The sequence below is a fragment of the Fusarium tjaetaba genome (genome assembly GCF_013396195.1).
Source record: "Fusarium tjaetaba strain NRRL 66243 chromosome Unknown NRRL66243_c0000052, whole genome shotgun sequence".
NCBI classification, from domain to species: domain Eukaryota; kingdom Fungi; phylum Ascomycota; class Sordariomycetes; order Hypocreales; family Nectriaceae; genus Fusarium; species Fusarium tjaetaba.
In genome coordinates this window covers 88724-115708 of record NW_023501248.1, presented here as the reverse complement: position 1 = coordinate 115708, position 26985 = coordinate 88724, and the positions used below count along the sequence as shown (strand labels likewise).

Sequence of the window (26985 nt, the reverse complement as noted above, 5' to 3'; positions counted from 1 at the left end):
GTCTTAGATAGCGCCCAGCCCCCCGGTCATTTCTCCCCCTCTCAAAAAGATAGGCAGCCGTTTTAGCGCCTCAGCTGCTGAACCGCGCTGGAAACCAATCGCTGAAACCTGTCCTGAGCCCTGGAGCTTGGGGCACCTCAAAACCAAAGCAAAGCGGGGGCGGGCTCCGTCACTGCCACAGTCCATTCCATCACTCTTCTCCCCTGCCTTGATTCTTACCCACTTCCAAAAGCCAAAGCCCACAACTTGTCTTCTCTCTTCCTTACGACATCGTCATTCATCAGCAGCAGCATCTTCGACTCTCAATAACAGCATCAGCTCGTCCTCAACGAAACATCGCGCACGCACGCTCTGCCTCCTTGAAATTATACTAGATCGCATCATTTCTCGACTCTCTTATCTCTAGACGCAATGGCTCCCCCGCCGAACCCCAATCTTCCTCTCCAGGAGAGGCTTCTGGCCCTTGCCAAGACCCTCCAGTGTACGTGGTATCTAGAGATGCGACCTTGCGCGCAGACATTGTAATGGAATCGCATTGCTAACTTGGTGTTTCTCTCAGTCGGCTGGTTTGTCGGGTACGTCTTGTCATGAACTTTACCTTTGTCCCGCTCTGCCTCGGTGCGACGAAATGGCCACGATAGCTGTTTTGGATCTTCAGCCTCCCTCTTTGGAGCTCACTCCACCAACGAATAACCAGTTCTTTGACTGACAAGCTCTCTCGACTATAGACACCTCACTCTGATCCTTACAACGGGCCGATATTTCTTGTCCTGGATTCGAATGAACTACTACACCCGCATGGCCCAGCTCTCCTACCGTACTGCCTTTATCGCTGCCGCTGTCACCTATGGCATTGTCGTCTACAAGACCATGCGCGCTCGCGCAAAGACTGGCGCCCGAGCTGCTCCCACTCCCATGGCTCTCCTTGCTGATGAGAACATCCAGTACCTTGGTAAGAGCCTCCGAAGCATATCTTGCTAGATCCGCGCAACCTTGCTGACTCTAAAAAAGCCATGGCCCTTGTGTGGCTTTTCTCTCCCCAGTACCCCCTCGCCTTGATCCCTTACACGATCTACTCGGTCTTCCACGTTGCCACCTACACCCGCGCCAACCTCATCCCCGTTGTCCTTGCACCCAAGCCTGCGCCCGAGGCTGCGGATGGCGCTTCTCCTAGCCGCCAAGCTGTTCAAAGCCCTCTTGCTAACCAGATTGGCGCTTTCGTCAAGGAGTACTACGATGCTTCCATGGCTATCGTCTCCTACCTTGAAATCGCTCTCTGGGGACGTATTCTTCTCTCCGCTATTCTCTTCCAGCGTCGATCTTGGATCCTCATTGTTCTCTACACTGCTTTCCTCCGTGCCCGTTACAGCCAGAGCACCCATGTCCAGACCTCTTTCCGCTCGCTCGGTGCCCGTGTCGACTCTCTCGTTAGTGCTCAGGGTACCCCCCCTGCCGCGCGACAGGTCTGGGGAGCTGTCAAGGAGGCCGGCAAGCAGTTCCACGACGCTACTGACGTCAGCAAGTACATTAGCGGCCCTGCCAAGAAGACCTCATAAGCTCGATATGACGATACGCAGCTTCGTGTCATTCTGACTCGATTATACTGAACGGATATGAATTGAGGCATAGCGGAACTAGACAAGATAGAAACGCCATGACGCTACGATTGGACTAGCTGCTCTGCAGTTAACGCGACGACGATTTCAGACTGGACAAAGAACATGGGTGTAGCGAGTACAACCGCACAACCATAGGAACGTGGAAAAGAGGCTTGGCCTCGTGACTGTATTTTTTATTCCTATACTTGGAGAACTTTTCTGGCGACTGTTCTCATGCGCACGCGGAGGGACCTTTGTGAGCCGAGCATATCGGCTAGGTGCACAAGGTATTGAGGAGGAAATGGAAGTGGCCATGGGAATGATGGGGAAAGTTCACGAAGGAGACTGGATGGATGGGTATGGATTTCCTGGTGTTAGCTTTATTGTATTCGAATTTCAGGTTTCATCATGATTTGTGCCGTTGCCAGTGATAAGAAGCATGATAAATTGCTGATCGCCCAACAAATATAGCTATTTGTAGACTGTAATTGGTATTTCCGAGGAAAACATGGCTGTGAACTTGGCATCGAAGCAGGGCGTTCTCAGAGAAGAAGCCATTGAGAGTATTTGATGGCAAAAGGCCCAGCCAAGTCTCAATTATAGTTTTCTACGAGAAACAAGGCTTCCATTTAGCTGCATGTCTTGTTAGATCTTGTCATAGTAAGCTCTCATCTCGTAGTAACGTCTTCATCAGCTGTCGATGATATCAAAGCCCGATAAAGATCAGGTCCCTTGGTGGGGCGCAAGGGATGACGTCGCCGGGCAAGTTACGTATGGATCTTTTCAGGCGGCCTCAGCCTGTTCTGTTCATCCCAAACCTGTCGCCTCCTTAAACAACCATTTCCAGCCGAATCAAGTTGTAGTCAGTCGTTTTGAACGCTAATACCTATTCTCGGCAACTTGAAGATCGCTGCTGGTGATGGCTTCCATCTTGCGACAGATTGTCGCGGGGCCGCGAGCTCGGCATCCTGAGGCTGGCTTGGATTTGTGCTATGTTACAGACCACATCATCGCGACGTAAGTCAAATATTCGGGGATATTTTGTCGGGGGAGCGGTATTGTATCAGCTCTCTTTAAAGCCATCTCGTTTTCTGACAACTGTGCTGACAACTGGCTTCTTAGATCTGGTCCCTCAGAAACATATCCCCAACTCGCATACCGAAACCCTCTCGATCAACTCGTCAAATTCCTCGATTCGAAACACGGCGAAGATTGGGCCATATGGGAGTTTCGCGCCGAAGGAACAGGCTATCCTGATGAATCTGTATATGGTCGCGTGAGGCATTACCCATGGCCTGATCACCACCCTCCACCATTCAGACTCGTCCCCATGATCATGGCGAGTATGCGCAATTGGCTACATGGCGGAGAGCTAGGCGGTGGCGTAGTCACGGGCGACGGAAGACCCATGTCCTCTGGAAAAGATGTCGTTACCGAGGCGCAAAGGAAGGAGAAGCGCAATAAGAGAGTGGTGGTGGTTCATTGCAAAGCAGGTAAGGGACGGAGCGGTACAGTGAGCTGTAGCTATCTCATCGCAGAAGAGGGTTGGAAACCTGAAGATGCTCTTGCGCGCTTTACGGAACGACGGATGCGACCGCGATTTGGTGCTGGTGTCTCGATCCCTTCACAATTGCGCTGGATCAGCTACGTTGAGCGCTGGACAAAAGGTGGCAAGAAATACACCGACCGACCCATCGAGATTCCCGAGATTCACGTCTGGGGCCTGCGAAATGGTGTCAAGGTCGATATCGAGGGTTTTGCAGATGAGGGCAAGAAGATTGATGTCTTTCACACATTCAAGAAGGAGGAGCGCGTGGTTGTTGATCCTGAAGCACCTGAGGAGAGCGGTATTAGCGATATGATATGGGAAATGGCCGGTTACTCGGTCACCAAGCAGAAGGAGAAAGCACCCGATGAAGCACACTTTTCTGAGGCGACGAACCCAGGTGAAACGCCATCGTCGGCAACTGAGGAGAAGGAGCATATTGGCAAGGCGAAGACTATCAAACGAAAGGGCACAGAGATGCTTCACAAGGTCTCGCCCGCTGGTTCGCATAAGGGTGTTGAGAGGACTAAGAATGACTCTGCTACATCGTCAAAGACCGATGTTACAGAAGCAAACTCGGAGGAAGAACCAGGTGGCATGGCGGTTATTCTAAGACCCAAGGCCCCAATCCGCATTCCAAACAGCGATGTCAACATCTCAGTCGAGCGTCGTAACAAGACCCCCAAGAGCATGGGCCTAACCATGGTAACAGCGGTCGCACACGTATGGTTCAACACGTTCTTTGAAGGCCAAGGTCCCGAACGAGACGGCAAGGCCCTCGACAGCGGCGTCTTCAGCATCGAATGGGACGCCATGGATGGGATCAAAGGATCCAGCCGTAAAGGCTCACGAGCGTTTGATCGAATTGCCGTAGTATGGCGCGTCGCTGGTACTGACGCTATGCCTGAAGAAGTCCTCGAGCCAGAGGAGGGACAGCCCGTGCCGCAGGTTCGACCGGCGGATTGGAAGGGTGCGAATATGGAGGATCCGGATAATCAGAAGGATCTGGGTCTTCGGGTTCAGAGTCCTGCGAGTGCGGATGTTAGTAAGGCGAGTAGTGTCAAGAGTGCTGAGGAGACGGTTGCGAAGAAGGATGGAGAGGAGTTGGAGGGTGTTAAGTCGAGTGGACCATCGGGAGAGGATTTGCTTATTGGGGATCATGGGGAGGTCAAGGGGGAGAAGAAGGCTTAGGTTGATGATATCCATGTATATGATTTTATGGACGATTAGATGTAAGACCATGAGTGTGAATAGAGTATTATGCTACCATGGCAATAAGAATGGGTATCTCTAATAGAAAGTGTCCTTGTGGACGACTAGCCTCAATAATGTCTACCCCTTCCCCTGTAATGCCTATCCCCTCGATATCCCCCATATGGTCCTCCCCTCCTATGATCCCCCCTCTCTCTATGCCCATGATATCCTCCCCTACCCTCCCTCGGCGGCGGAGGCACCGGTTCTTCAACCTCAACCTCATACTCTTCGTATTCTTCCTTAAAGAACGCTTCAGTAATCTCCCTCTCTCTCAACGCAGCCTCTGGCTCAAACACAAAACGCAGCGTGCCTTCTGGGCCCTTAACCGTTCGTTTTCCATCGCCAGGCCATGATGTTGAAGTTGCGGGTGATGTCGCTGATGCAGGTGTAGAGGGTTGAGGGTCTTCGGCTTCGCACCTGGAGCAGTAGTATAGATATCGAGGTTCGAACGCCTTGTCAAGATCGTTGTTAAGCCGAATCTTGATGTCAATGATCTTATTCTGATCAAACTGTGCCCCGACCTTTGTGGACTTGCCATGCTGGACGTATAAATCTAGGATATCGAGCATGGTCTCCATGACAGAACCCCAGTGGTACTGACGCTTCGTCTTTGCGTACTCTTGAACTTTGTCGATGTGTTGTTCTGTCATGAGGGCTGTGAGCTCCACGACTGCCATGACCATGGAGAACGTTGTGCGCTTTATGGGGACAAAGGTCTTGTAGATGTCGATGCACATTGCGTATGCAGTCTCGAAGAAGGGTTTTCCATCTTCTTTGCCAAAGATGTCGCGGACGACTTTCACGAGGAGTTTTTGGGGGTAGCGTGTGCGGAAGTCGAAGCCGATCGTTTCGAGGATGAGTCGTTCGAGGCAGATGATGATTTTGCCTGGGCCATCAAACATCTAAGAAAGTTAGTAGGGTTTGTGATTGCTGTTTGTTGGGTTTACCTTGTCATCGGGCGTGACACTTTTCTCGGGGTTCTTCACGTTATAAGCCGCCGCGAGAATCTCCTTTGACTTCTTGATAGTATCCTCCACTTTACACGCGACGAATAGGGATGCTAGTGCAGCGTCTTGATAGTTGTACTCGACGTCTCGAAAGTTGAGTCGGAATTTGTGGAAATACGTGCACGCCGTGTCGAACGTCCTCACAGGTCTATTGTTCAATCAGTCTCTGATCCCTACGTCCTCCCATAGAAAAGCCTGACGTACAATTGTAGATATTCCCTCACGTTCTCAATTAACTGCACACCTTGAAGACGGTAGTTATCCTGTCTTGCGGGATCGCAGCCATGATCCTTGAGCATACGTCGTAGCTTGAGCTCTGATGTATATTGGTTCGAACTGGAGATGGTGCCTGGATGGGGACCGATCCTTGGTATCGCGTCGCCATTTGTGGCCGCGGACGGGCCGTTATTTGAGGTTGTCATTGGAGCGGTAGAGATGTTGTGAGGTGTATGTATGTATGATGGCAGTCGCAAGTTTGCAGTTCGTTGTTCAGTGTCAGAATAGAATGGTCGATGAATTGGAACAAGTGGGCCTCGTCGCTGAGCGTTGCACCACGCAAGCTTTTCCAGCTTCAATTACGGATGGTCGGTATGAATTATGGACATGAAAGCAGGAACCTCTGGTTAGTTATGGCGATGATGTCTGTTGTCGCGTAAAGTCGAAATTACTTCAGTTGTCATGATGCAAATCATTTGCGATGTGGCTGAAACTGGCGACTGTGGCGCGGCTAATCATAAGCCTCAGATACACTTTCGTCATGTAAACTTGAGCACGACAGGAGACATGCAGGTGAATTCGTGTACCTAGCGCACACCCCCGCCGGCTTCAGGCAATATCGATGATATCTCGACCAGGTACAGATAGTAAGCGACTCGGCAAAAACAGGTATTAGGTTTTATCCCCTCATCGCAGAGTAGACACCGTGTTTTCTGTTGTCAATATATACTCTTGATAATTACGCCATCAATGATATACTTTTTCCACAGGAGCAAGAAAGTAGGTACCCATAACACTTTATAAAAGGTCGCCTAAATAAACTTAGTAAAGACTCCCCTAAACTTGGACTAAATTGCCTAAGCTTTTTCATCACTCAGGATAGACGGCTGAAGTTTTCCTTACTTCCCCCTATGAGTTGGTGGACCCTAAGGCCTACCTAAGCTGGCTAAGCCATTAAGGTAGCGGAAAGTGGAGGGGTCATAGCTGACGTCTCAGCTCCGACACAAACACTCCAATCAATACTGGGGCCAGACCCACAAGAATGCATAAGAGGTGCTGCTGCTGTTTCGGCTCCAAAGGGTCTTGATCTCCATCATCATTCATCTTCATCCATCTACATCATCACCATGTTTACCCCATCCTTACTCCGGCTTGGGTTAGCCATCGGATTGGCTGGACCGATCTATGCTTCCCCTTCTGCACCACGCACAAGAGATGACCTATCCGATGACCCATTACCTATTGTTGTTTGGCACGGTCTTGGTGACCAATTCAACAGCGACGGAATGAAGAGCATCCAAGCCCTCGCTGACGACATCCACCCAGGAACCTATGTTCATATCATTGCCCTCGATGGAGATCCCAGTCAGGATCGAGCGGCCACTTTTAAGGGAAATGTCTCGGACCAAGTCAGCAAGGTATGCGAGGAACTGGCCAAGCACCCCATTCTGTCTACTGCGCCTGCTATTGATGCCATCGGTATCTCTCAGGGCGGACAATTCCTCCGCGCTTACGTCGAGCGCTGCAACTGGCCACAAGTCCGTAGTCTCGTCACAATCGGCAGCCAACACAATGGCATCAGCGACTTCGACGTCTGCCGCCCTACCGACTGGCTCTGCAAGGGAGCTATGGCTCTCTTGAGACTCGGTACCTGGAGCGATGCCGTACAGTCGAACGTCGTCCCCGCGCAATACTACCGTGACCCAGCAACCGAAGACGCTTACAACAAATACCTTGAGAACTCCCACTTTTTAGCCGACATCAACAACGAGCGCGAGTTAAAGAACGAAAAGTACAAGGCGAATCTGAGCAAGTTGACCAACTTCGTCATGTGGATGTTTGAGGACGATGAACTTGTCAAACCGAAGGAATCTTCGTGGTTTGAGGAGGTCAATGGCACAGAGGTTATCCCTCTTCGAGCTCGCGAGCTCTATCGAGAGGATTGGCTTGGCCTTCGCGAGCTTGACCGCAATGGTGGCCTCAGATTCCGAAGTGCCCCTGGTACACACCTCCAGAACCTCCCTGAACTAATGAACGAGACAATCACCAACTACTGCGGCCCGTGGAGACGAACCTTTGAGTCGGAAATGAAGGACTCCGGGAATAGGTTGGAGTTGGTTTGAATTAATTAATAGCTTTTACACATTATAGTTATTCAGCAGACTGTTTTACCCTGCCATGCCTCGTCCACATGCACGTCGTTCCTACTATCACACTCAAACATGAATGCGTAAAATGAGCAGACTTCAATGACAAGGCAGAAGCCTCGACTTGAGATGCAGGCAACTGCACCTAAATAGTCTCAATTACTTGCAGGACCGACCCTTGGGAAAAGACATATTGGTGAAAGCTCAGCTCTAGGGTTGGTTTAGAAACGAACTGGGACGTTTGACTGTATAGCATCCTGAGCTCACTCATCAAGGTAATTATGACAATTCTGCATTGGTTAGATAGACGCTTCATCCTCCTACAAGCACCCAGATTCAATCTCGTGATCAAAACAAATTGTCTCAAACGAGGCGCAAGAGATGCATAAGACCATCCATATTGTATTGTATTGTATTGTTAATGCAATTATAGCTACAATTCTATTCTTTGGGTTTTCCGCCCTTCAACGAACGCCTCAACACCGATGCCTTGAATTGCACGTTTCAGTTGTCAATGGCCTTGCTGGCCGATGCCTTTTGCTTTCTCAACCGAGCCTTGCGGTCCGAGATTTGCTTATCGAGCTTGCCGTCGTCGGCCTCTGGGAGCTGCTTCTGCTTCTTGGCCTTCTTCGTAGGGGCGGCGGCGGGCTCAGCCTCGTCGGTGTTGTCGAGAGACTTGCGCTTCTTTCCAATGTTGGGCTTCTCACCCTTGGCGGCCTCGCCCTCGGCAATGACGTCCTTCTCGTCAACCCAGAGCTCATCGGTCAACCAGATGGGAAGGGCAGTGGTCTCGGGGCCCTTGATGTAGATGCTCTTCATGTTGCGCCACTTCTGGGGAATCCACTTCTCGATCATGCCGGTGACAACGGTATCGACGTTCTCGGCGATCTGCTCGGCGGTCCAACCGGAGTATCCAATTCGGATCGAGGTGTTTGTTGAGGGGGTCAGGCTGACGAATGCAGAGTCGATGGCCTTCTGAACCTCCTTGGCGATCTCGGCGGGAGTGCCTGCGTTGACGGTACCCTCAGTCTTGACACGCTTCTGTCGCTTGCCATCGACCTTGGGAGCCTTGGCCTGCAGGTTAACAGGGACAGGTCGCTTCTGCGTTGTCTTGTAAAAGGTCTTTCCCAAGATCTTGGGTAATCTGTTGATGATGCGATCGTCACCGAGGAAGATATCCGCCTCGGCGAAGAGCTTCCTCTGCGCCTCGTACTGGCTGTACTTGGCCTTGAGCTTTCCGTAGTCGATGACACGAGTGATGCGCTTGCCCAGCTCGGCGGGGAACTCCTCAGAGGCGACAATGTTCTTGTAGGCGCGCTGGGGCTCGGCGGTGATGAGGCAGATGGTGGTCTCTTCGTTGTTGAGCGAGTGAGGAAGGGAGATCTTTCCGGGCTGCAGACGCGCCTTGTCGACGATGTGGCGCTTGGTCGTCAGGTTAAGCCAGATGGGAGTCGTGGTAGGATCTTCATCGTCGTCGAGGAGATTGCGCTTTTCAGACTCGGCGGCCTTTTGCTTGGCGGCCTTCTTGATGTGTGCGAGAAGAGCCTTTGAAGCTTTCAAGGTCTACAGGGAACTCGTTAGATGTGTTGGACCATTAGATTCTTGGGGGAAACAAACCTGATCAGGGTCGATTGCTGTGACGGCGGCAGCGCCGGGAGCGGCAACTTCTTTTGAGGGCGCCATTGTTGTCGCAAAGTTGTAGATGGGATGGAGATGCAACAAAAAAGTTCAGTTTGATATGATAGTGGGGGCTTTATCAGTAGCTCAAAGGAAAAATAATTTTTTTCCTGCGATGGTTGGTTCTGTCGGAATATGCAAGTCCCGGGCTCCGGTCCAGGGTCTCTTAGCGGCGTTTAGATGTAAAAAATACTGGACAGACTCTGGAGATATGAGTTTGTACAACATGGGCTATAAATTAGCTTCTTGGTCATAGCTTTCTGATAATACTGAGAGAATACTCTTTTGTGATAGAAAATATGTCTCACAATTGAGTATCCTTTCATTGAGTGAATCAGGCCTTTATGGACTTACTCGTCTCTATCTGTATCCTTTTCTTACAGCCTACGGGGAGTTTCTAGCGGCGGGGCGGAGTTTGTTGTAGGATCCGCTGATTGTCGCTCTCACGTTATTCATATGAGATCCATCCCGGTTGTTCCTTGCTGGGCTTACAAGATGATGAGCTTCTGAATCCTACATCTAAACATCTCTCGTTTCTTGGTCTGTCTTTGTATATAAACTGTACTACTTCTCTCTCATATCCTTTACATAATGTCCCCCGATCTGCAAGATCCTGCCAATAGGAGAGCTTCATGTGATCAGTGCAGTATGTCCGCCCACCTTTCCCGCTTACACTTGGGGTCCAAACTTATATTGCGCATGCTGATCAATCTGCAAGGACAAAAGAAGCTCAAATGTGACGGGAGCTATCCATCTTGTGGACGATGCTCTACTCTTGGAGAGCTGTGCAAGTTCTCGGCTCGTATGCCTATGGGAAGACCTAAGAAGAGGAAGATAGTCTCCGAGAATGAAGCCCAAGAGAGCAGTGCGAGTAGAACTTCGCCGTCCACTTTGGCGATGAGTATTGGGAGTGATACTGGAAGTGATATGGGACGAAGAGGGAGCTTTGATCCGTGCCAACATATGTCTGAAGATGTGCCGTTGGATCTGTTACCTCTTGGGTGAGTTGACTGAATCGTCACCTTGATGGGCGAGCTGACTCAGATTTAGCAACGAGACAAATGTTGATCCGAAGTTATTGGCATTTGAATCTGATCCAGGCCAACAGACTTGCGCCTGTCTTGCGAGCTTATACTTGTCACTTGAAGAAGTACGAAAAGCAGATGATTTGCCCTTTACAGCACGACTATCTGTTCTGCGGCATTTGACCACCACAGCAGCAGGGATCATACAGTGTCAAGTCTGTCCAACAAAGTTTCTATGGGCAATGCAGAATGCCCAACTTCTGAACACGCTTATTATATCATTGGCGGAAGGATATAAAAAGATCGTCAAGTCAGTCGAGGACGAAACGAAACGAGCTCAGGATGCGGGAGAATCAAAAGAGTTATGTATCACTGAAGGTCAGAAGCTAGAAGCGCCTTCGCAAAATGATGGGTTAGGGTTCTCTCTGAGTCTGGACCCTCAAGATTGGAAAAGCATTGCGAACAAAGCTATCAGATCAGAGCTTTTTGGTACAGCGCATTCGAGCTCCATGTCCTTTGTGGCGATGTTGCAGTTGATGGAGGATAGACAGAATCTGTGGCATTCGGGAACGAGTCATGTACCGCCGGGTATAGGACATCGGTTGGCGCATCAGATGCATGATAAGGATCCGCATTGTGTGTCGGTTGTTAAGCATACGAGGGACATGATAAGTCATTTGTTAGCGGATGTTTGAGTGGTTGGTTTGATACCCAATATCAGGAGCGTTAACTTTCTTTACTTTGATTGTTTGCTGCGTTCATGGCCTAGTGCTTCCGATATCCTAGAGGTTGAAACAGAATATTCTTGATACACGAACCAAATGCGAGGTAATTTCTATGAATGTATAAAGCGCAGAAATCAGTCTTGAACGCTCACGATACTTTGCTTTGACCGTGTGGGATAATTTCAGAGCTTTGAAACCAACATGTTATTGGTTCGCCAAACCAGCAGACACATGTAGGGATATTATTCTCCATTTATTATGCAGTACAACTTTATCAAACGATCTGATAGGACTAGCCCCTGAACAATTCTGCTGTGCCGTATCAAAGCGGGTGTTGAAACCACATCTGGTATGCAAAGCGTGGCATGATAATTTGAGTGTGTTGGTTCAGTACACAAGGTAGAGATAAACAACGCAACTGCGAAACAACATTCTGCTGTCTTCCTACATGACGAACGAACAGTGTAAGAATGGAAGAAGGAAATAACTCTCAACCAGTTCAGGCTGTCGCCGATGTTTCTGGTCTTCTTCCTCCTCAGCATTGGGCTGAAGTAGCTGAGGTTCGTATAAAACGAGGTTGATCAGTATCATGCCACTAATGATAATGTAGGAGTTGGGTGATACGTACTCTGCTCTGGGAGATGATACTGCAGAGTCGACGGCGTCTATCAGGTCGAGTATTCTGCAGTATAGGAATATCAATGGGAGAACTTATCATCATGATATTGGGAATGCGCAGTATTGGTATGTTGTCCGCAGACTTTACGGTGCGGGATTAATGAGCATAGGGGGACCAATGATGAGAAGCAGAATGAGTCGATGGATATCAAGTAAGTTTATCAAACATAGGATGGAGACGAGTGCTGATACGTGTAGTCATCATGTTTTGACACTTGTTTTGGACGGCGCGCTGTATCTTGCGCCGATTCCTAAAGATATCAAGGTTCGTCGATGGTTTGAGCGATGGAGTGCCCTACTGAATTTCATAGAATGCTATTGATATAGGTACAGGAACAGGTGAGTTTCGGAGAGATAGTTGGATTGGTTGCGATCAGAGCCAGTAGCTGCTCAAGTGAGCTTAGGCTTTATCCAAACCGCGCCCCAGTGGTATTCTGGGTGAACTCACGCTGACATGACACTCTGCTCTAGGGATCTGGGCTATGTAAGTGTTTATGATCAACTGACTAAGTGGTTGGGTTGACTTATTTCAACAGCGATTTTGCGGATAGCTTCCCAGACGCGCAGGTCATAGGTACTGACGTCTCGCCGATTCAACCGGGCTGGATCCCTCCAAACCTACGATTGCAAGAGACCTATCCATGGCTGTAAGCGAATCTAACACTTCGGTAGCGATATTGAAGACTGCACTCAAGAGTGGACGTTCGCCCCCAACTCGCAAGACTACATCCACTTTCGCTGGCTTGTTGGAAGTATCGTCGACTGGGACCAGCTCTTCAAAGAAGCATATAGATGTCTTAAACCAGGTGGCTATATAGAAAGCCACGAGGCCCTTTCGAGGATGGACTCTGACGATGGAAGTATCACTGAGAAGAGCGCTATGCATCAGTGGGGGAAGTTCTTCGTTGAAGGGGGTAAGAAGATCGGTCGTTCGTTTACCATCGTCGAGGATGGAGTTCAGAGATCTGCTATGGAGAAGGCTGGGTTTGTTAAACTTGAGGAACGTGACTTCAAGGTAAGAAAACTTCTTCCAACGGCCACTTTCGTATACTAATATAGTGAACTGAACAGGTTCCTATCGGGGGTTGGCCGAAGGACCCGAAGATGAAGGAAATCGGCAAGTATGCACAAGCTACTCTTGAGCAGGACATCGAGGGCTACGTGTTGTTCATGGCCAACACCGTGGAGGGCTGGACGAAAGAGGAGGTTGAGGTGTATATATCGATGCTGAGAAGGGAGTTGAGGCAGGGAAACATGCATCCTTATTATTGGCAGAAGGTTGTCTGGGCCCAAAAGCCAAAAGAGTAAGGTCATATAGTTATTATTTATGATTTTCTTAGTATTCCTCATTGCCACTTCCATTGGTAGTTGCACTTCACCAGATGATGTGGTTCAAGTCTAGTAAGATCCCATTCTTTCTTCTATCAGCGCCGTGAACTTGACCATCTCTGAAGAGCACGGCTCTAGTATCTCTTTCAAGACGGGCTTCCACCATTCTTCTATTCCAGGACCAATACCAATAGCAAAAGCGTACTCCACATACTCAGGATAAAACCCGCTCAACTCCCAGTCGATGATCCCCGTGATGGTGCTTCCGTCAACCATGATATTCCGCGGTGATAAATCGCCATGCGTAAGGACAAACCGTCCAGTAGATTTACGTCGTTGCCGCTCCAGCACTTTCTTCCATTTCCAGCGTTGAATGGTTCCACCTGACAGTCTGTCGAGACACCAGTCATCAAAGGATTCCTCATCTTCAAATGGGCCGCAGTGTCTACCAAAAGTGGTGTTGTATATGTTGCGGGTGGGTTGCTTGTTGATACAGCCTATGTACGGCTGAAACAAAGTACGCATTTGATTTATCTGAGCTCGGAGCTGCTGCTTGATGGAAGCCTGCTCAGCTTCAGACATTTCTTGCCATACGTCGACAAGGGGCACACCAGGAACACGATCGCTAACCATAACACGGGCAATAGGTCGTTTGGTGATGATATCGTATACTCCTCGAACCTTAGGAGCCAATACACCATGTGTTGCGGCATAGTGCATCATGTCGGCTTGAGAGCGGTCGATGCCATCTGGGCTGCTGACCTTGAGTGCGAGTACTTCGCCATGAGAGTTGGTATGCTCCAGAGCTCGGTTTCACCAGTAGTTGTGTATCTCCTTGCCTACAACGGCGTCAAGGTAGGTGCATTTGAAATACTTGGGAGTCACTTCTTGTTCGCCGTTACTTTTCTCAGTCTCTGCATCATCCAACTCCTCTTGCTCTGCTTTTGATAAATTTTTCATGTTGATAGATGGCTTGCGATGAGGTCTCAATATGACCAAAGCTTTCAGATCGGGCCAGCGTGTATGTATACGGGATGTGAAAAAGAGTTATTCTTGTTTTTGTTGGGCGAGCGATTACTGTGCACAACATCAGCCTTCCACTTACCGACCAACCTCCTCTTTATACCCCTGCAAAATTCACCAATAGGAAGTCCATGACGAATAAAAGTGCAAGACAGAACTCAAGAATAGAAATCCTGTAACATCGAGTAATAAGATATATAGCATTAACTAAATAGAAATACTATTGAGAAACGGTTGTTGCGAACAGCTGACGGCTGATGATTACGTTGCCGCATGAAACGAGGCAGAAAGTCACGGGTCAAGATAAAGAACTTTGTGCACTGTTTAATCATCTCCCTGAAATTGGATTAAGTCAGTTATAACCGGGTTGTTGGGATGCAAGGTCTAGCCTGGAACATTGAGTGGACGTCGAAAAGCGCTTGAAAATGATACTCCCGCTCAATGAGCACGAATCGTACGAAGGGAGAAGAGAGATCAAATTGACTCGAACAGTCTGAGAACTCTCCCAAGGAACCCTCAGGGGTATGTATAGAGACAAAGTTCCCCAGCTGTCAAAGTTACAGAAGAGGGTCAATGACATGCATAACCTTGATCGAAAGCCCAAAAGGTTCAGCTGAAAGACCAATATAGAGTGGCTGAGTGACGAATGCGGTGACCAATGGCCTCAAATGTGATGGCCAATGAGTCTTTCAGCTCCTACACACACTCGATCTCAGGAGGTGGGCCTCGGGAAGATATGTTTCTTGATGTAAAAAGGTTCAAAGGTTTATTAGATATGTACTCTGAAGTGAACACTGAGTAATGTCGCCAGACGCAAGACAATTAACTTTTAACCCTCCTTTACTCTCCATACCTAACCTCCTCACTCGAGCTCCTTTTAACCCACCTGACATTATAACTCTCCTGCACAGCTGTTGAGATATTGAACCCAGCCATGTTCGACTCTTCTTACTCCTCGTTGCGGGGTACAGTGTTGCTGCCTCTGTGGCCCAACAGGCAACCCTTTTACTCTCCTGGGAGCACGGGCCGCGACGTGACGATGCCGGGTCGGCGCGAATGGGCCAACGATCGAGCCGCTTTAACCGCTTTATTAAAGGTCCACAGTTCCATCATGCATCCTCGAGGCGTGAAACAAAGAGCCTGACCACTCATCAGCGACAACATCCACGGCACAGCAGAAGTCACTGAGACAAATGTTGGGGAGCCTCTGCAAGACTTGAGACATAAATGACCAAGCAGAATGGTTGTCGAATAACACGACAGTTTAATCACATATTTCTGGACACCTCCACTGGGAGGTCAAGGTTCTTGGTCCGATTTAAGAGCACACTTACAGAATGATCCGAAGGCATAGCCCCATACACTTTTTCTCTCCTCTTAAAAGAACCACAAGGTATTTGAGAATCCCAATTAACAGAATGCGGTTATATCGACACCTCTGCCGGAAACAGTTCGTTGGCTCGGGGGATGATGCCTGCTTGGGCAAATGGGCTGTGGGGTCCGGGCATACTGTTAGGGGTCCGCAAAAGTAATTCGTGATGGTATTGTTGGTAACGTTGCCATTGTGCTGATTTCCATTGCCAAAGTGCTTGGCGTCTTTGCTGATAGTTGAGCATTTGAGGTCGCTGTCTGCGATGCCATTATTCGTATTCACCAAAAGAGGGACATTGCCGTCCTGTGAAGCCGACCCCACCATAACGAAGTATGTACTGTAAGGGCTGCCTTTGCTGGCAAACTGGCTGGATCGTGGGGTGACACAACACAACGTACAGAAGAAATTTTCATGTGACAGATTGATTGCGAGCTGACTCGTGCGTGATTCGGAAAGGCTTACGGAGTAACATCCTTTCCGATGCATGCACAGTCATCCCTGTCTGCATGTCGGGGGCCTCAAAATCTCCAATCTCTCCAAAAGCATGATAGCACTGATTAGATCATGGCATCCGGAGTATGGGAATGTGCCAAAGCTTTATTATTGCTTTATTTTATCACCCCATCATAACTAGCACCGCGGCTATACATGAGTTGCTATCGAACCAGTATTTTTAAGACGCAGTCAAGATGTAGATGCATATCGTTGTCACATCTCTATCGGAATGTCCATTTAAGTAGGTGTTGATAAGTGCTCTTTTAACCATTCATACATCCGGAAATCCGGGTCACGTACATGAGAGGCGTGCAGGTGAACATGTGCGTGATACAGCGATTGTTCGAGCTCACTTAGATGCCTTGCCTCGTTCACCAACGTCACAGCCTCATCACAATGTCTACCAAAGACGGAATAGGAACAATTCCCAAATTCCACAGCTCTAGGATGACCTTGAAGTTGACGTTTCCCTAAACTATCTTAAGCCTTCACGACCGCAATTCTTCCCAAGGTATCCATCCACACCAGTCACGTCATACAGGTTGTCGACCAACAGTGGCGTAGCAAACCGAGCCAACACAATCAACTTGATCAGACACTCCTTCTCTTTTAGGTACACCATTGCTTTGAGCTGAGTCCAAAGTATTCCATTGCACCCCGAGCTTCTTTGGCGTGGACGTCCTTAGGTGGTGGAGGTGCCCCTTCTGACAGCCCCCAAACGGGTACTGTTCTTCTGCCCTTTTTCATCCCAAGGTATTAGTTCTCTCTCTTTCATATTGATAATGGCAAAAGACTGACTAGAGACAGAAACGAATCTATCTTTCGAAATCTCTTTGATCCATACAAAAGAAAGCCCCCCTGCTCGTTGCGATAGTCGAACTCATTCGAAAAGCGATACTCGACTCCAAGCGATGCTGTAACTTGGAGGCTCGTCACCCAAGAATACATCTGGGTACCCAATCACTTCAGTAGGTTCTCTATTTACTCTTCGACACTTGATACCATTTCAAAGTATCTCCTTACCCCCCTGAAACGAAAATCAATACTCGATACAATACCACCCCGGTGAAGTGCAAGTCTTGACTTCACGAACATACTCAAGAACTCTCGTCTCTGTGATGAAAGTTTTGCTATACTTACTGACCGCTTTATCATCAACGTATTAAATGCCTTGTTTCTATAGCCTTGTTCTGCCGTGTTACTCTGCTTCGCCCCCTCGGAGTGCCTTAGGTTTCACCGCAGTCTGACACATGAGGCTCTGCTGTCAATCTTTCACACTTTTTCACAATCTGCTCTGTCAATGGTGCCTGACTGTCGATGCCATACTCACATCTTGGCCTTCCTTTGCGGTCGCACCTTTCACAATTTTCATAATCTGCGGTTGATTTCTATGCCACGTTAGCACAACCATTAATTTCTCCTGCATTCTGACACACCATCTGAGGGCAGTATCGTCGTCGTTGTTGCTATTCACAGCTCCTTGCCATTCTCACCGCTCTTTGCTGCGACGGTTTCGCTTGCCTTGTCTTCCAAGTTGAGGCTATCATGGCAGAGATTCTTGGGGTCGCGGCGTCGGCGAGCCAGCTTGGTCTTGCATGCTTTTCTTTGATAGATGTTATGAGGAAGATAAAAGGGGGAGCATCGACGCTGAAAAGATATAATGAGCAGCTCCAAGAACTTCAGAGCCTTTCTACTAGCATCTCTGAGAACCCCCTTCTCCAGACCCCTGAGATAGGAACGCAGACTGACGCTCTTCTTTACATCATCAACAATAACTGTTTAAACTCGTTACTCCGAAAAAGCAGAGTCCTTCGTACTTGGGGCTTCCTGTACAGAGAGCAAGATCTTCTTGATATCTTTGTCAGACTTGAACGACAAAAGAGCAACCTCTCCTTGGCCATCGAACAGATACAATCCAAAGCCTTGTATCAAATACAAACAGACATACAAGTCATGGCTGAAAAGAAGTCGCCGGATGTTCCGACTCCTGAATCTCCATTCGGGAAGTTTCCAGCTCCCTTGGTCGAGGACGAATTCACAGTCTTCCCATACAACCCAAACACTCCTGGCCCGGCACCCAATATTCATTCTTACAATGATTTCATCAGCTCACTGGTAGCTTCTAGGGTGTCTAAAGACGCCCTTCAGAGCCAACCTCCTGCATCTCACGGTAACGCGACCCCAGGCCAGAACGATTCATCCACTTCCGTACCCATGCAGCCGAATGAGCAATACGACAACGCGCTCGCAGTTTCCGGATATCATCAACGAAACGGAAGAATAATCCACATCGATGAGCAGATGGCAGCAAGGCTGTCCATGGACAATGTACTTCAGACGAACCCCATAACTTACAACAACTCGACCAAAATTGGGTATGGTGACCAGCACAATGGTAATGTCATCGAGTTTGAGGGCCGAACAGACTACGTCACGCCTATTTCGAGCGGAGACAAATGGAACAATCCGATGGCGTTGTTTTGGCTTTCTGCCGGTTCCGGACCTGTCATCTTTGGTACTCAGCACAATGGGCCCATCATGCGAACCAAGAAATAGCTAGGCAAAAGAGAAACGTCACAAGTAAGGGGCCTGAGAAGACTTGTGGCCACGATAGTTGTTATGCATGTTAGGAGAGCGATTTGCGAGTCATGGGGCTGTCTGACTGTATATATCAAGGGAGATTCGGTAGAATAGAGAGTTCAACTGTTAACTGTGTCGTCACAGCAGCAGCTGCCGTAGTCCAACGAGGAATATACCAGAATTGAGTAGGATTGATCTCGCCAAAGTGACCCAAGAACTCGCGTTGCAATTGAGTCTGTCATCGAGCTCAGCCCTATAGTTGATCGACCTAATCTGACAGCGCCACGTGTTTCGCATGCAGCCCATTCAATTACCCCTCCATTCAAGATCACGGCGATTACTCGAAGAGAGCACGAGATGGTTTCAACTTTACCAAATCAATTGCTGTGTCTATACAAACGAATCCTACAGTCTCATGGCCGATCCACTATCTATTGGGGCCAGTGTCCTGGCATTTATTGGCCTCGCCGACCGCATTATTCACACATGCAAGTACTACATTGAGGCTATTGAAGATGCACCGAAAGACATCCAAATGATATTGGGCGAGGTAACCTCTCTAAGAGCTATCATCGACAGCATTGGCGAATCAAGCGCGACAAGCCTCGTGCCAAATCTTCACGAACAAAACGGACCTATCAAGTCATGTCACAGCTGTCTTGCTTCACTCGAGGCTCTTCTCCCACTGAATATGGGCCAATCTCAGACAGGCAAGCGACGTAAGCTGACGTTGGTTGATCTCGCGTGGCCTTTGAAGCAATCAAAAGTCAGGAAGCTGTTGGCAGAGATATCGCACCATAAGGCTACCTTATTGCTGGCCATGTCTGGTGACATGAGGTATGTCTAAGGTTGCTTTGGTGGAGTCGAGGCTGACGAAGTCTATCTAGTCGAGACCTAAAGGAAATCAGAGCAGGGATTGAAAAGTTACAAGGCACAATCTCAGGTCGGTGATTTCAATTGATGTCCAGAATAAACTGACGCCCTCAAAGAGTCTGAGACTCGGGAGATCATCCGCTGGCTTGAGCGAACAAACCCATCATCTCTTCACAACATAGCGTTCAGCAAACACGAGCCCCTGACAACTGCATGGGTTACCAATTCTTCCCAGTGGAAGAATTGGGTGTCATTAGAATCTGAGACCAGACTCATGTGGATATATGGGCTCCCTGGTGCTGGAAAAACAGTTCTAGCATCATATGTCATCGAAGAGCTCGAGAAACTGTGCGAACCTGTCGACGGTAGTTTTTGTAGCTACTACTACTGTCACTACTCTCATAATCAGGACGAAGCAGTGCCATTTTTGAGCTGGGTCATTGGCCAGGTATGTCGACAAATTAGCTGGATACCACCTGAGTTAAAACGACTTCATGACCGTGGCTGCGAGCCTACAAGCACTGATTTGGAGCGAATTCTGGAAACAATTTTGCAGAAGGTCGACAGTCTCTTTGTCGTCATCGACGCGGTTGATGAGAGCACTCCTCGAGAGGAGCTCCTGTCGATCATTGAGATACTGACAGTCGATAAGCGGTTTGAAAAGATCAGGATACTGGCAACCAGCCGGCAATACTTTGACATAGAACAGTCTTTGGGTGGGATATCAGAAAGTATATCAATGTCAAACACAATGGTAGACGCTGATATTCGACGGTTTGTACACGCTCGACTAAGGTCAAGCCATCGGTTAAAGCGATGGCACGAACGATTTGACGAGATTGAGGGCATTCTGGCCGCTATGGCACAGGGAATGTAAGAGTTCCCCATTTAAAATCTATCATTCATTCACTTTTGCTAACTTGATAACACAAGGTTTCGGTGGGCTGAATGTCAAATTCAAGCCATAGAGCGACTTCGCGACCATTCGAAACTCCCGCAACTCCTATCCAACCTCCCCAAAGATCTGAGCGAAACTTACGTCAGGATCTTCGAAGCGATACCTGAAGACGATAGACCGCTATTTTGTAGTATCCTCACTTGGATCATAGGCCATTCTCAAGCCGATTGGATGTATCACGTTGGCGTGAATGCGAATATGCTGCTTTCCGCAGTGACATATGAGCATTTCGGGTCTGAAGCCAAAGGCCAGAAGTCTATCATTGACCTCGAGTATCTAAAAGAGATATGCGGTTGCCTCATCACGGTTCGGTATGTTCCTGGGGATATCTTCGATAACTGGGTTGGCGAATCTCCGAGATTACAGACTAGAGAAGCTACTGACGGTGAGGATCTCTACGTCTCTCTCGCTCACTACACAGTACTGGAGTTTCTGGTATCACCGCACGTCTTACAACCAAATTTCCCATTCTTCACCATGTCCCTCGAGCTAGTTCGCTTGGAATTCGCAAAGAGTGTTCTGAGACAAGCCCTAGCGGCTGATCCAAAGGGGACAAACACTGATTGGATTCACGACCGTGAAGCATATTGCCTCACCCTTGGCTGTGCCTTAGATATGCATGAGATATCAGCAGATTCCGATCTTCAAGACCTCTTCTTGCGGTACATAAATCCCTGTGCCCCGCACTATGCGCGCTTCGAAGCTATCCAGTCCCAGATTGTCCAAAGTGATGACGACTCTCGATGTTACTTCTTGAGACACATCCCGGCTCGCGTCGAATGGGCTACTACGGAGAATGAGATTGGCAGATTAGGTGTAGCGCTGATGAATATTCTTTTGCTTCAGCATCAGTCGATTCAAAGGGAGCTTATGCCGTTGATCAGAAGACTACTTTCTGGGAGACAACTACATGAGCTTCTGAATGCCACAGTGACAGCTACTTTTCTTGATGAAGCTGATGAAGAAGATGAAAACGGGAACCAGTTATATGTATTGCATGGAATGGTCTGGGAGATAGTAAAGTGGCGGCATATCTTTCTTGACGATGAGGAGCTTTCTGAGTCTTTAGATATGTTATGGCGCCATTTGGGGTAAATAAAAGACCGAAATCATCTATATAAGACAGAAATGAATATCAAATAAATTATTCTATCAACAGTTCATTGCTAGACTTATTTGCTGAGTGCCTGGTCTAAGTTGACTTGTTGGCTCGTCCACGTGACATGTCACATGCTCCAGAGGAATTTGTTCCGCGCCATGATAAGACCAATTTTTCGACTTTTGACTTGGAGCAAAATCGCTGAACGGCCAAGTACTTTTATCAAAATGAATTTCTTCAACCCATTTTCCCGACCAGGAGCTCAATGGACGTTTGTAGGCTATACATCATCATTTCCAGATGTAGACGATGATGCAGGTAACCTGGCAAAACATCGCTTGTGTAACGGAAAATCAATACCAGGCTGCAGAGCATTTCACATACCAAAGGAAGATGTCTCTTCGTCAAAAGAAGTCCCAGTTGGAGATGATTCTACGTTGGAGTCATTTATGGATCAGGTGCTTGTGTTTCAATACAAAGGAAAATTCCATGCAATCGATCATGTGAGCAAATGTCTTTGAGAACATTGTTACAGGGGCTAACAAGGGTAGTCATGTCCACATAGCCAATATCCCCTTTCCAAAGGGACGCCGTTTGATATTGAAGACTTTGGCGTTGTACTGAGCGCTGGAGTGTCGTGTCCAAATCACGGCTGGTCGTTTGATCTGTTTACTGGCATGTCAGATCGGGGGAGCTACAGACTCAAAACTTGGGAGGTGGAGATTAGGGATATCAAAGAAACGGAGGGCACTGATACAAAGGAGAAGAATGACTTGAGGAAGGATAAAGAGGTTTGGGTGAGGAGGAAGCAAAGGATTGGTTAAAGCGATATCGGTAGGGGTTCGCCTGGCAAATGCAGGGTAATGGCAGGTGTCGATGAATTCTTTGGGTACCAAGAAAGAAGACAACGCAGATAATGATGATAATAAAAAGAGGGGCTCAGAAGGGGTCGCGGTTCATTCGTTGATTTGCGGATAACGGCAGGTGTAGATGGATGTCTGGGGTACGGAGACAGAAGATGGCGGCTGGCAGATGCATATCACGAAAGGGGACAAGCGAGGATACACGCACGATGATTATCTCCGAAACTAGTCACGGCTGATCATTCGGCACTTGACAGGTCTGAGCCATCATCCCATACAAGCCAGGGATAGACTTGGTATGTCACTTGACTCCCTGATCACAAAATACAGATGCAGTACAAGAGCATTGTTCCCTTCTCCCTGGAGCCATACACGGGTTACTGCCCAGCCAACCCTACTACGAGATTCGTGTCTACAGGATGGATAAGGCGAGACCTCTATTCTGAGACCATACAGAAAGTGCATGAGCCACAAGGTTAGGGATTTAGAGATGGGCGACGTTGCAACAGCGTGGCATTCCCCCGTACTTCATTGGAGGGCCGAGGTATCACTGAAAAGCCAAGACGCCGGCTTGTCAATGGCTTGATGGCGGCAGTGAGCGTGATGAGCGGACAACCCGACGATATACGGATAACCCGACCATGAATGGATAGCCCGCAAACCAGCGGATGGCTCGGGAGTGAAAGATTAGGACTCTGATGGCTTTGATGAGCACTGGACTACTGGCTGTGTGACTGCGACTTCTTTTCTGGTCACTCGCCCTGCCATATCTATGTAGAACGGACAGCGATGGCCATGATGGTTAGTGATTATGAAGATCATGGACCGCTATAACCAGAGACAGACACTGAAGCTCCGGTTATCGAATAGACGCATGCCATATCAGATCATCCACCCTCGTCATGGTATCCTCCGAAGCTTAACTCCATGAATTCAATCTGTCTTAATCTAGCTAATAACGCCTGGCACGTCAAATCTAAATGCAACATTCCCCTCACTATTTCGCAACTCTCCCTCACCAATATCCCACGTCCCGAGAGGACCACCGGGAAAGTGGAGGGACCCCCGACGCCCTCACCAAAACCACCAGCTCAACACTCCCAGATACAGCTAAGCCCGCAACGCCACCAAAGTATCTACTCTATCTGGTTGGTTCGTGCGGCAGACACCCCAGTGATCTAGATTGAATCTCGGTTACAGACTTTCACAGCTCCCATGGGGTAATCCGGGGTAACGTGGAGGAGAAGCTGGGGAGTGAGGAGTACTTAATTCACCATGGCCTACGACTAAAAATTCCAAAAACATCACCCCTAACTGCAACTTTACAATAAAATGGTCTCTTTCAAAGAAGCCTTTGCTCTGTCTTCGCTTGAAGTCGAGGTTGCGACGCCTCCTGGCACAGTCCAGATTCACCGTGAGATTTTCTTGCCCCTTGACGCGTCGCGATTTAAGGACTAATAGTAAAAAGGGGAGCAGGAAGATGCGGGCCATGTGATTGTTAGCGGACAAGTAACGGATGATCCTCGAGATCCTCTGAACTTGCCGACATGGCATAAAATCGCTGCTCTGAGCGTTGCATCGCTGTATGCCTTCACTGCGAATTACACAAGCGGTGTAATCGCGCCTGCATTTCAGCTCTGGCCCATGATCTTTCCGAAGGATCCGAGAAGCTTCTCTGAGCTCTCCAAGTTGATTGCTGTAAGTTTCTTCCTCTCACACTAACTGAAGTTCACTGCTGATAGGAACACAGGTCCATATCCTCATGCTCGGTGCGTCTAATATTTGGTGGGTTCCCATGTCCAACTGGATGGGCCGACGACCTGTTCTCATCATCGCAACGGCCATACTCACCTTCTGCACTCTGTGGTGTGCACTCGCGACGTCGTATGAGTCCCTCATCGTAGCTCGAGTCTTTCAGGGCATTGGAGGTGGAGCTGCAGATACTGTTGCCCCGGCGCTTATTGGAGATATGTTTCCTATTCATCAGCGTGGACGAGCCATGGTAAGCACCCTCTTCAACGCCAACAACAACTAAGTCCTGATATTCGTGATAGGCCGTCTACACCATCATGCTCGTCGTCGGACCTCTCACCGGTGGCATCACAGGAGGATACATCGTCTACCAACAGGGCTGGAAGGCCATCTTCTGGGTCTGTCTCGCCCTCTCCGCCGTGTGCCTCGTCGGAGCAATCTTCTTCGTCCCCGAGACCCTATATATCCGAAGCGCACCCGTCGAAGGCGTGACAGACCCCGAGACCGAGAAGAACGCCCAGTTTGGCAAAAACGAGCACGTCGAGGATAAGCAGTCCGTCACCGGGGGTGACCAGCGCGTCACGCACTCTGCCTACGGCTACGTCAAATCTCTAGGCTTCGAGAAGCCTCAGGGAAGCCTGCTGAAGCAACTCATCCAGCCGTGGAAGACTCTTGCTTTCCCTGGTACTTGGGTGGTGATGCTTCACTATGCTGGGCTCGTGGGCGGTATCGTGACTATTTCGACCATTGGGCCTTCGATCATGGCGAGCCCACCTTATCTTTGGAAAGCTAACGCTGGTCTTATCAACGTCGGTGCTGTCATTGGCGGTATTATCGGCTATGTGTATACGCACATGCTTGCTGATGGTAGACTTGTCAAGAAGGCTAGCAAGACACGAAACGGTGTAGCTGAGTCTGAGGACCGATTGCCGACTCTCTTCTTCCCTCTGTTCATTGCTACTTGTGGCTTTTTGGTGTTTGGATTCTGCGCCAAGAACCCTGGTGGACATACCTGGGTTGGACTGCAGGTTGGCTATGGCATGCTCAGCTTTGGTCTGATGCAGGTTCCATCTGTTGGCTTCAACTATGTAAGTTTCATACCATTCTGATCTTTGTTTGCTGTGTGTACTAACAAGTATAGTTGATCGACTCGTATCACTCCCTGGCAGCAGATTGCTTCACCATGGTCACGATTCTGCGTGCCATTATTGCCTTTGCCTGGACGTTCTTTGTGGCTGATTGGGTTCAAAAGGACGGAGCTGCAGAGCCTTTTGGCATCTTTGGAATGTTGATGGGTATCTTTTCTCTGATGACTGTTCCTCTTTGGATGTATGGAAAGCGTATGAGGATTGCTACAGCCGAGCAGGTTCTTCGATGGCAGGGATATTAATCCAAGGCCATATAGTCTAGTTGTCATGATGAATGAGTAGTCTATGCTTATCTTATCACTTGACCAAAGTAATATGTCCATCCTGACCCACTTCAAGTCTCGTGTCTATTTGTCCTCTCGTAATATTGTCAACATAAAAGTGGTCTCATATTTACTGTACTTACCCGGTCCACGGTCCACGGGAATCGGAACCCCTCAAGCCAAGACCTTCTTCATGCCAAGGGTTTATCGATAATTGGATTGCGTCCCACTGCCAAGACCGACCCTCTCTGCTCACCGCACGCACAGCCCCCCCAAACAACTCCCCCTACACCTACGGCACAGTAAGCTCACCATCACCACCAACAAAAGTCCTATAACCTTGTGAAACACGTTTCAGCACCGTAGAATCCCTACAGGAAGAGGCCTCCTCAGTCAAACAACATTTCCTGTCCAATACCCGTCGTGCCGAGCCGTGTATGCGCCTTAGTGGAGTCGTCGTCAACCGCGCGCTTTGGGATGGGGATGGAGATGGAGATATTCAGGGGTCCTTGTAAGAAGTGGACTCTTACGCTGCATTGCATGTGCATTGCAGTCGTGGCAGCTTCAAAATCCTTTTCTCGCGGTTCACTCGGTCTTGGAGGGTCTTGGCTTTTGTGCGGAGGTGCATGCGCGAGGCCTCTCGTGAATCACTGTCAATAATATATATAGTTCTTGACTTCTCACATAACTTGATATTACTCCTGCATCTACAACTTCTTTTCCTCTTACAAATACATTCACATCAGCCAAAATGGTCAACTTCCACGAGAGCTCTTCTGACATCGAGCTTGAGGACGGTCACATCCTCGTCGCTCAGTGCAACGATGCTGATGGTGAGCCTCAAGAGTCTCGTCTTGATCTCGACTACTACATCGGCAACAACGACGGTGCCTTCTACTGGGGTGGCGAGGGTAAGTAAACAAATATTTCAACTATACGTCTACGTGCTAACCAAGGCTTCAAGGCTTCTCTGGCTCTGCTTCCGACATCACCTTCTCGCTTGAGGGCGACGACAACGTCCCTGTCCTCCGCGCTCTTCTCAACCCCGTTGATGGTGACCCTGTTGAGGCTGACCTCAACCTCGCCGAGTGCATCGGCAACGACAACGGTACTCTTGTCTATGGTGAGAGTTGGTAATGTTCAGGTTTTGGATCTCTTCTAACAGTGACTAGTCCCTCCCCAGTAAGCGAAGTTATGGACTTTGAGGAAAGGACTCAGGCGGAAAGACAGTCAAACAAATGAAGTAAAATCACCAAATATTGTTTCTTATTCCTGGTGAATGCAGAGCTGAGATGTGAATGTCAACAACTCCAAGCCGATTTCGTGTAGCCTGACTGTGTAACAAAGTCTCGGGGGA

The 26985-nt window shown here is 48.7% G+C and overlaps 11 protein-coding genes across 11 annotated transcripts; 8 read left to right on the top strand and 3 right to left on the bottom strand.

Moving 5' to 3' along the window:
- Positions 1-411: 411 nt before the first annotated feature.
- FTJAE_2626 (Pore membrane of 33 kDa) lies at positions 412-1556 on the top strand (the record flags this gene model as incomplete). Its single annotated transcript, XM_037348840.1, has 4 exons — positions 412-481; positions 560-575; positions 729-952; positions 1012-1556. 4 exons carry the CDS (start codon positions 412-414, stop codon positions 1554-1556), a joined length of 855 nt encoding a protein of 284 aa, XP_037210301.1.
- Positions 1557-2517: 961 nt separating this feature from the next.
- Positions 2518-4335, top strand: FTJAE_2625 (uncharacterized protein; the record flags this gene model as incomplete). The annotated part of the gene is made up of 3 exons (XM_037348839.1): positions 2518-2615; positions 2721-3091; positions 3137-4335. 3 exons carry the CDS (start codon positions 2518-2520, stop codon positions 4333-4335), a joined length of 1668 nt encoding a protein of 555 aa, XP_037210300.1.
- Positions 4336-4402: 67 nt separating this feature from the next.
- On the bottom strand, positions 4403-5827 carry FTJAE_2624 (CTK2 carboxy-terminal domain protein; the record flags this gene model as incomplete). Its single annotated transcript, XM_037348838.1, has 4 exons — positions 4403-4434; positions 4577-5300; positions 5346-5553; positions 5610-5827. 4 exons carry the CDS (start codon positions 5825-5827, stop codon positions 4403-4405), a joined length of 1182 nt encoding a protein of 393 aa, XP_037210299.1.
- A 921-nt stretch (positions 5828-6748) lies between these two features.
- On the top strand, positions 6749-7744 carry FTJAE_2623 (palmitoyl thioesterase; the record flags this gene model as incomplete). Its single annotated transcript, XM_037348837.1, has 1 exon — positions 6749-7744. The coding sequence occupies one exon, from the start codon at positions 6749-6751 to the stop codon at positions 7742-7744; it is 996 nt and encodes a 331-aa protein (XP_037210298.1).
- Positions 7745-8272: 528 nt separating this feature from the next.
- FTJAE_2622 (CIC1 adaptor) lies at positions 8273-9451 on the bottom strand (the record flags this gene model as incomplete). Its single annotated transcript, XM_037348836.1, has 2 exons — positions 8273-9331; positions 9386-9451. 2 exons carry the CDS (start codon positions 9449-9451, stop codon positions 8273-8275), a joined length of 1125 nt encoding a protein of 374 aa, XP_037210297.1.
- A 2214-nt stretch (positions 9452-11665) lies between these two features.
- Positions 11666-13181, top strand: FTJAE_2621 (methyltransferase; the record flags this gene model as incomplete). The annotated part of the gene is made up of 8 exons (XM_037348835.1): positions 11666-11755; positions 11806-11939; positions 11984-12025; positions 12072-12138; positions 12185-12212; positions 12345-12357; positions 12546-12888; positions 12945-13181. The coding sequence occupies 8 exons, from the start codon at positions 11666-11668 to the stop codon at positions 13179-13181; spliced, it is 954 nt and encodes a 317-aa protein (XP_037210296.1).
- Positions 13182-13271: 90 nt separating this feature from the next.
- Positions 13272-14162, bottom strand: FTJAE_2620 (aminoglycoside 3 phosphotransferase; the record flags this gene model as incomplete). Its single annotated transcript, XM_037348834.1, has 2 exons — positions 13272-13964; positions 14046-14162. 2 exons carry the CDS (start codon positions 14160-14162, stop codon positions 13272-13274), a joined length of 810 nt encoding a protein of 269 aa, XP_037210295.1.
- A 3475-nt stretch (positions 14163-17637) lies between these two features.
- Positions 17638-18648, top strand: FTJAE_2619 (uncharacterized protein; the record flags this gene model as incomplete). Its single annotated transcript, XM_037348832.1, has 1 exon — positions 17638-18648. The coding sequence occupies one exon, from the start codon at positions 17638-17640 to the stop codon at positions 18646-18648; it is 1011 nt and encodes a 336-aa protein (XP_037210294.1).
- A 439-nt stretch (positions 18649-19087) lies between these two features.
- On the top strand, positions 19088-21598 carry FTJAE_2618 (ankyrin repeat; the record flags this gene model as incomplete). Its single annotated transcript, XM_037348831.1, has 4 exons — positions 19088-19509; positions 19560-19615; positions 19662-20418; positions 20479-21598. 4 exons carry the CDS (start codon positions 19088-19090, stop codon positions 21596-21598), a joined length of 2355 nt encoding a protein of 784 aa, XP_037210293.1.
- Positions 21599-23797: 2199 nt separating this feature from the next.
- FTJAE_2617 (HOL1) lies at positions 23798-25607 on the top strand (the record flags this gene model as incomplete). Its single annotated transcript, XM_037348830.1, has 5 exons — positions 23798-23879; positions 23934-24163; positions 24216-24467; positions 24520-25305; positions 25359-25607. 5 exons carry the CDS (start codon positions 23798-23800, stop codon positions 25605-25607), a joined length of 1599 nt encoding a protein of 532 aa, XP_037210292.1.
- Positions 25608-26379: 772 nt separating this feature from the next.
- FTJAE_2616 (cyanovirin-N) lies at positions 26380-26814 on the top strand (the record flags this gene model as incomplete). The annotated part of the gene is made up of 3 exons (XM_037348829.1): positions 26380-26539; positions 26593-26751; positions 26801-26814. The coding sequence occupies 3 exons, from the start codon at positions 26380-26382 to the stop codon at positions 26812-26814; spliced, it is 333 nt and encodes a 110-aa protein (XP_037210291.1).
- Between the last annotated feature and the right edge of the window lie 171 nt (positions 26815-26985).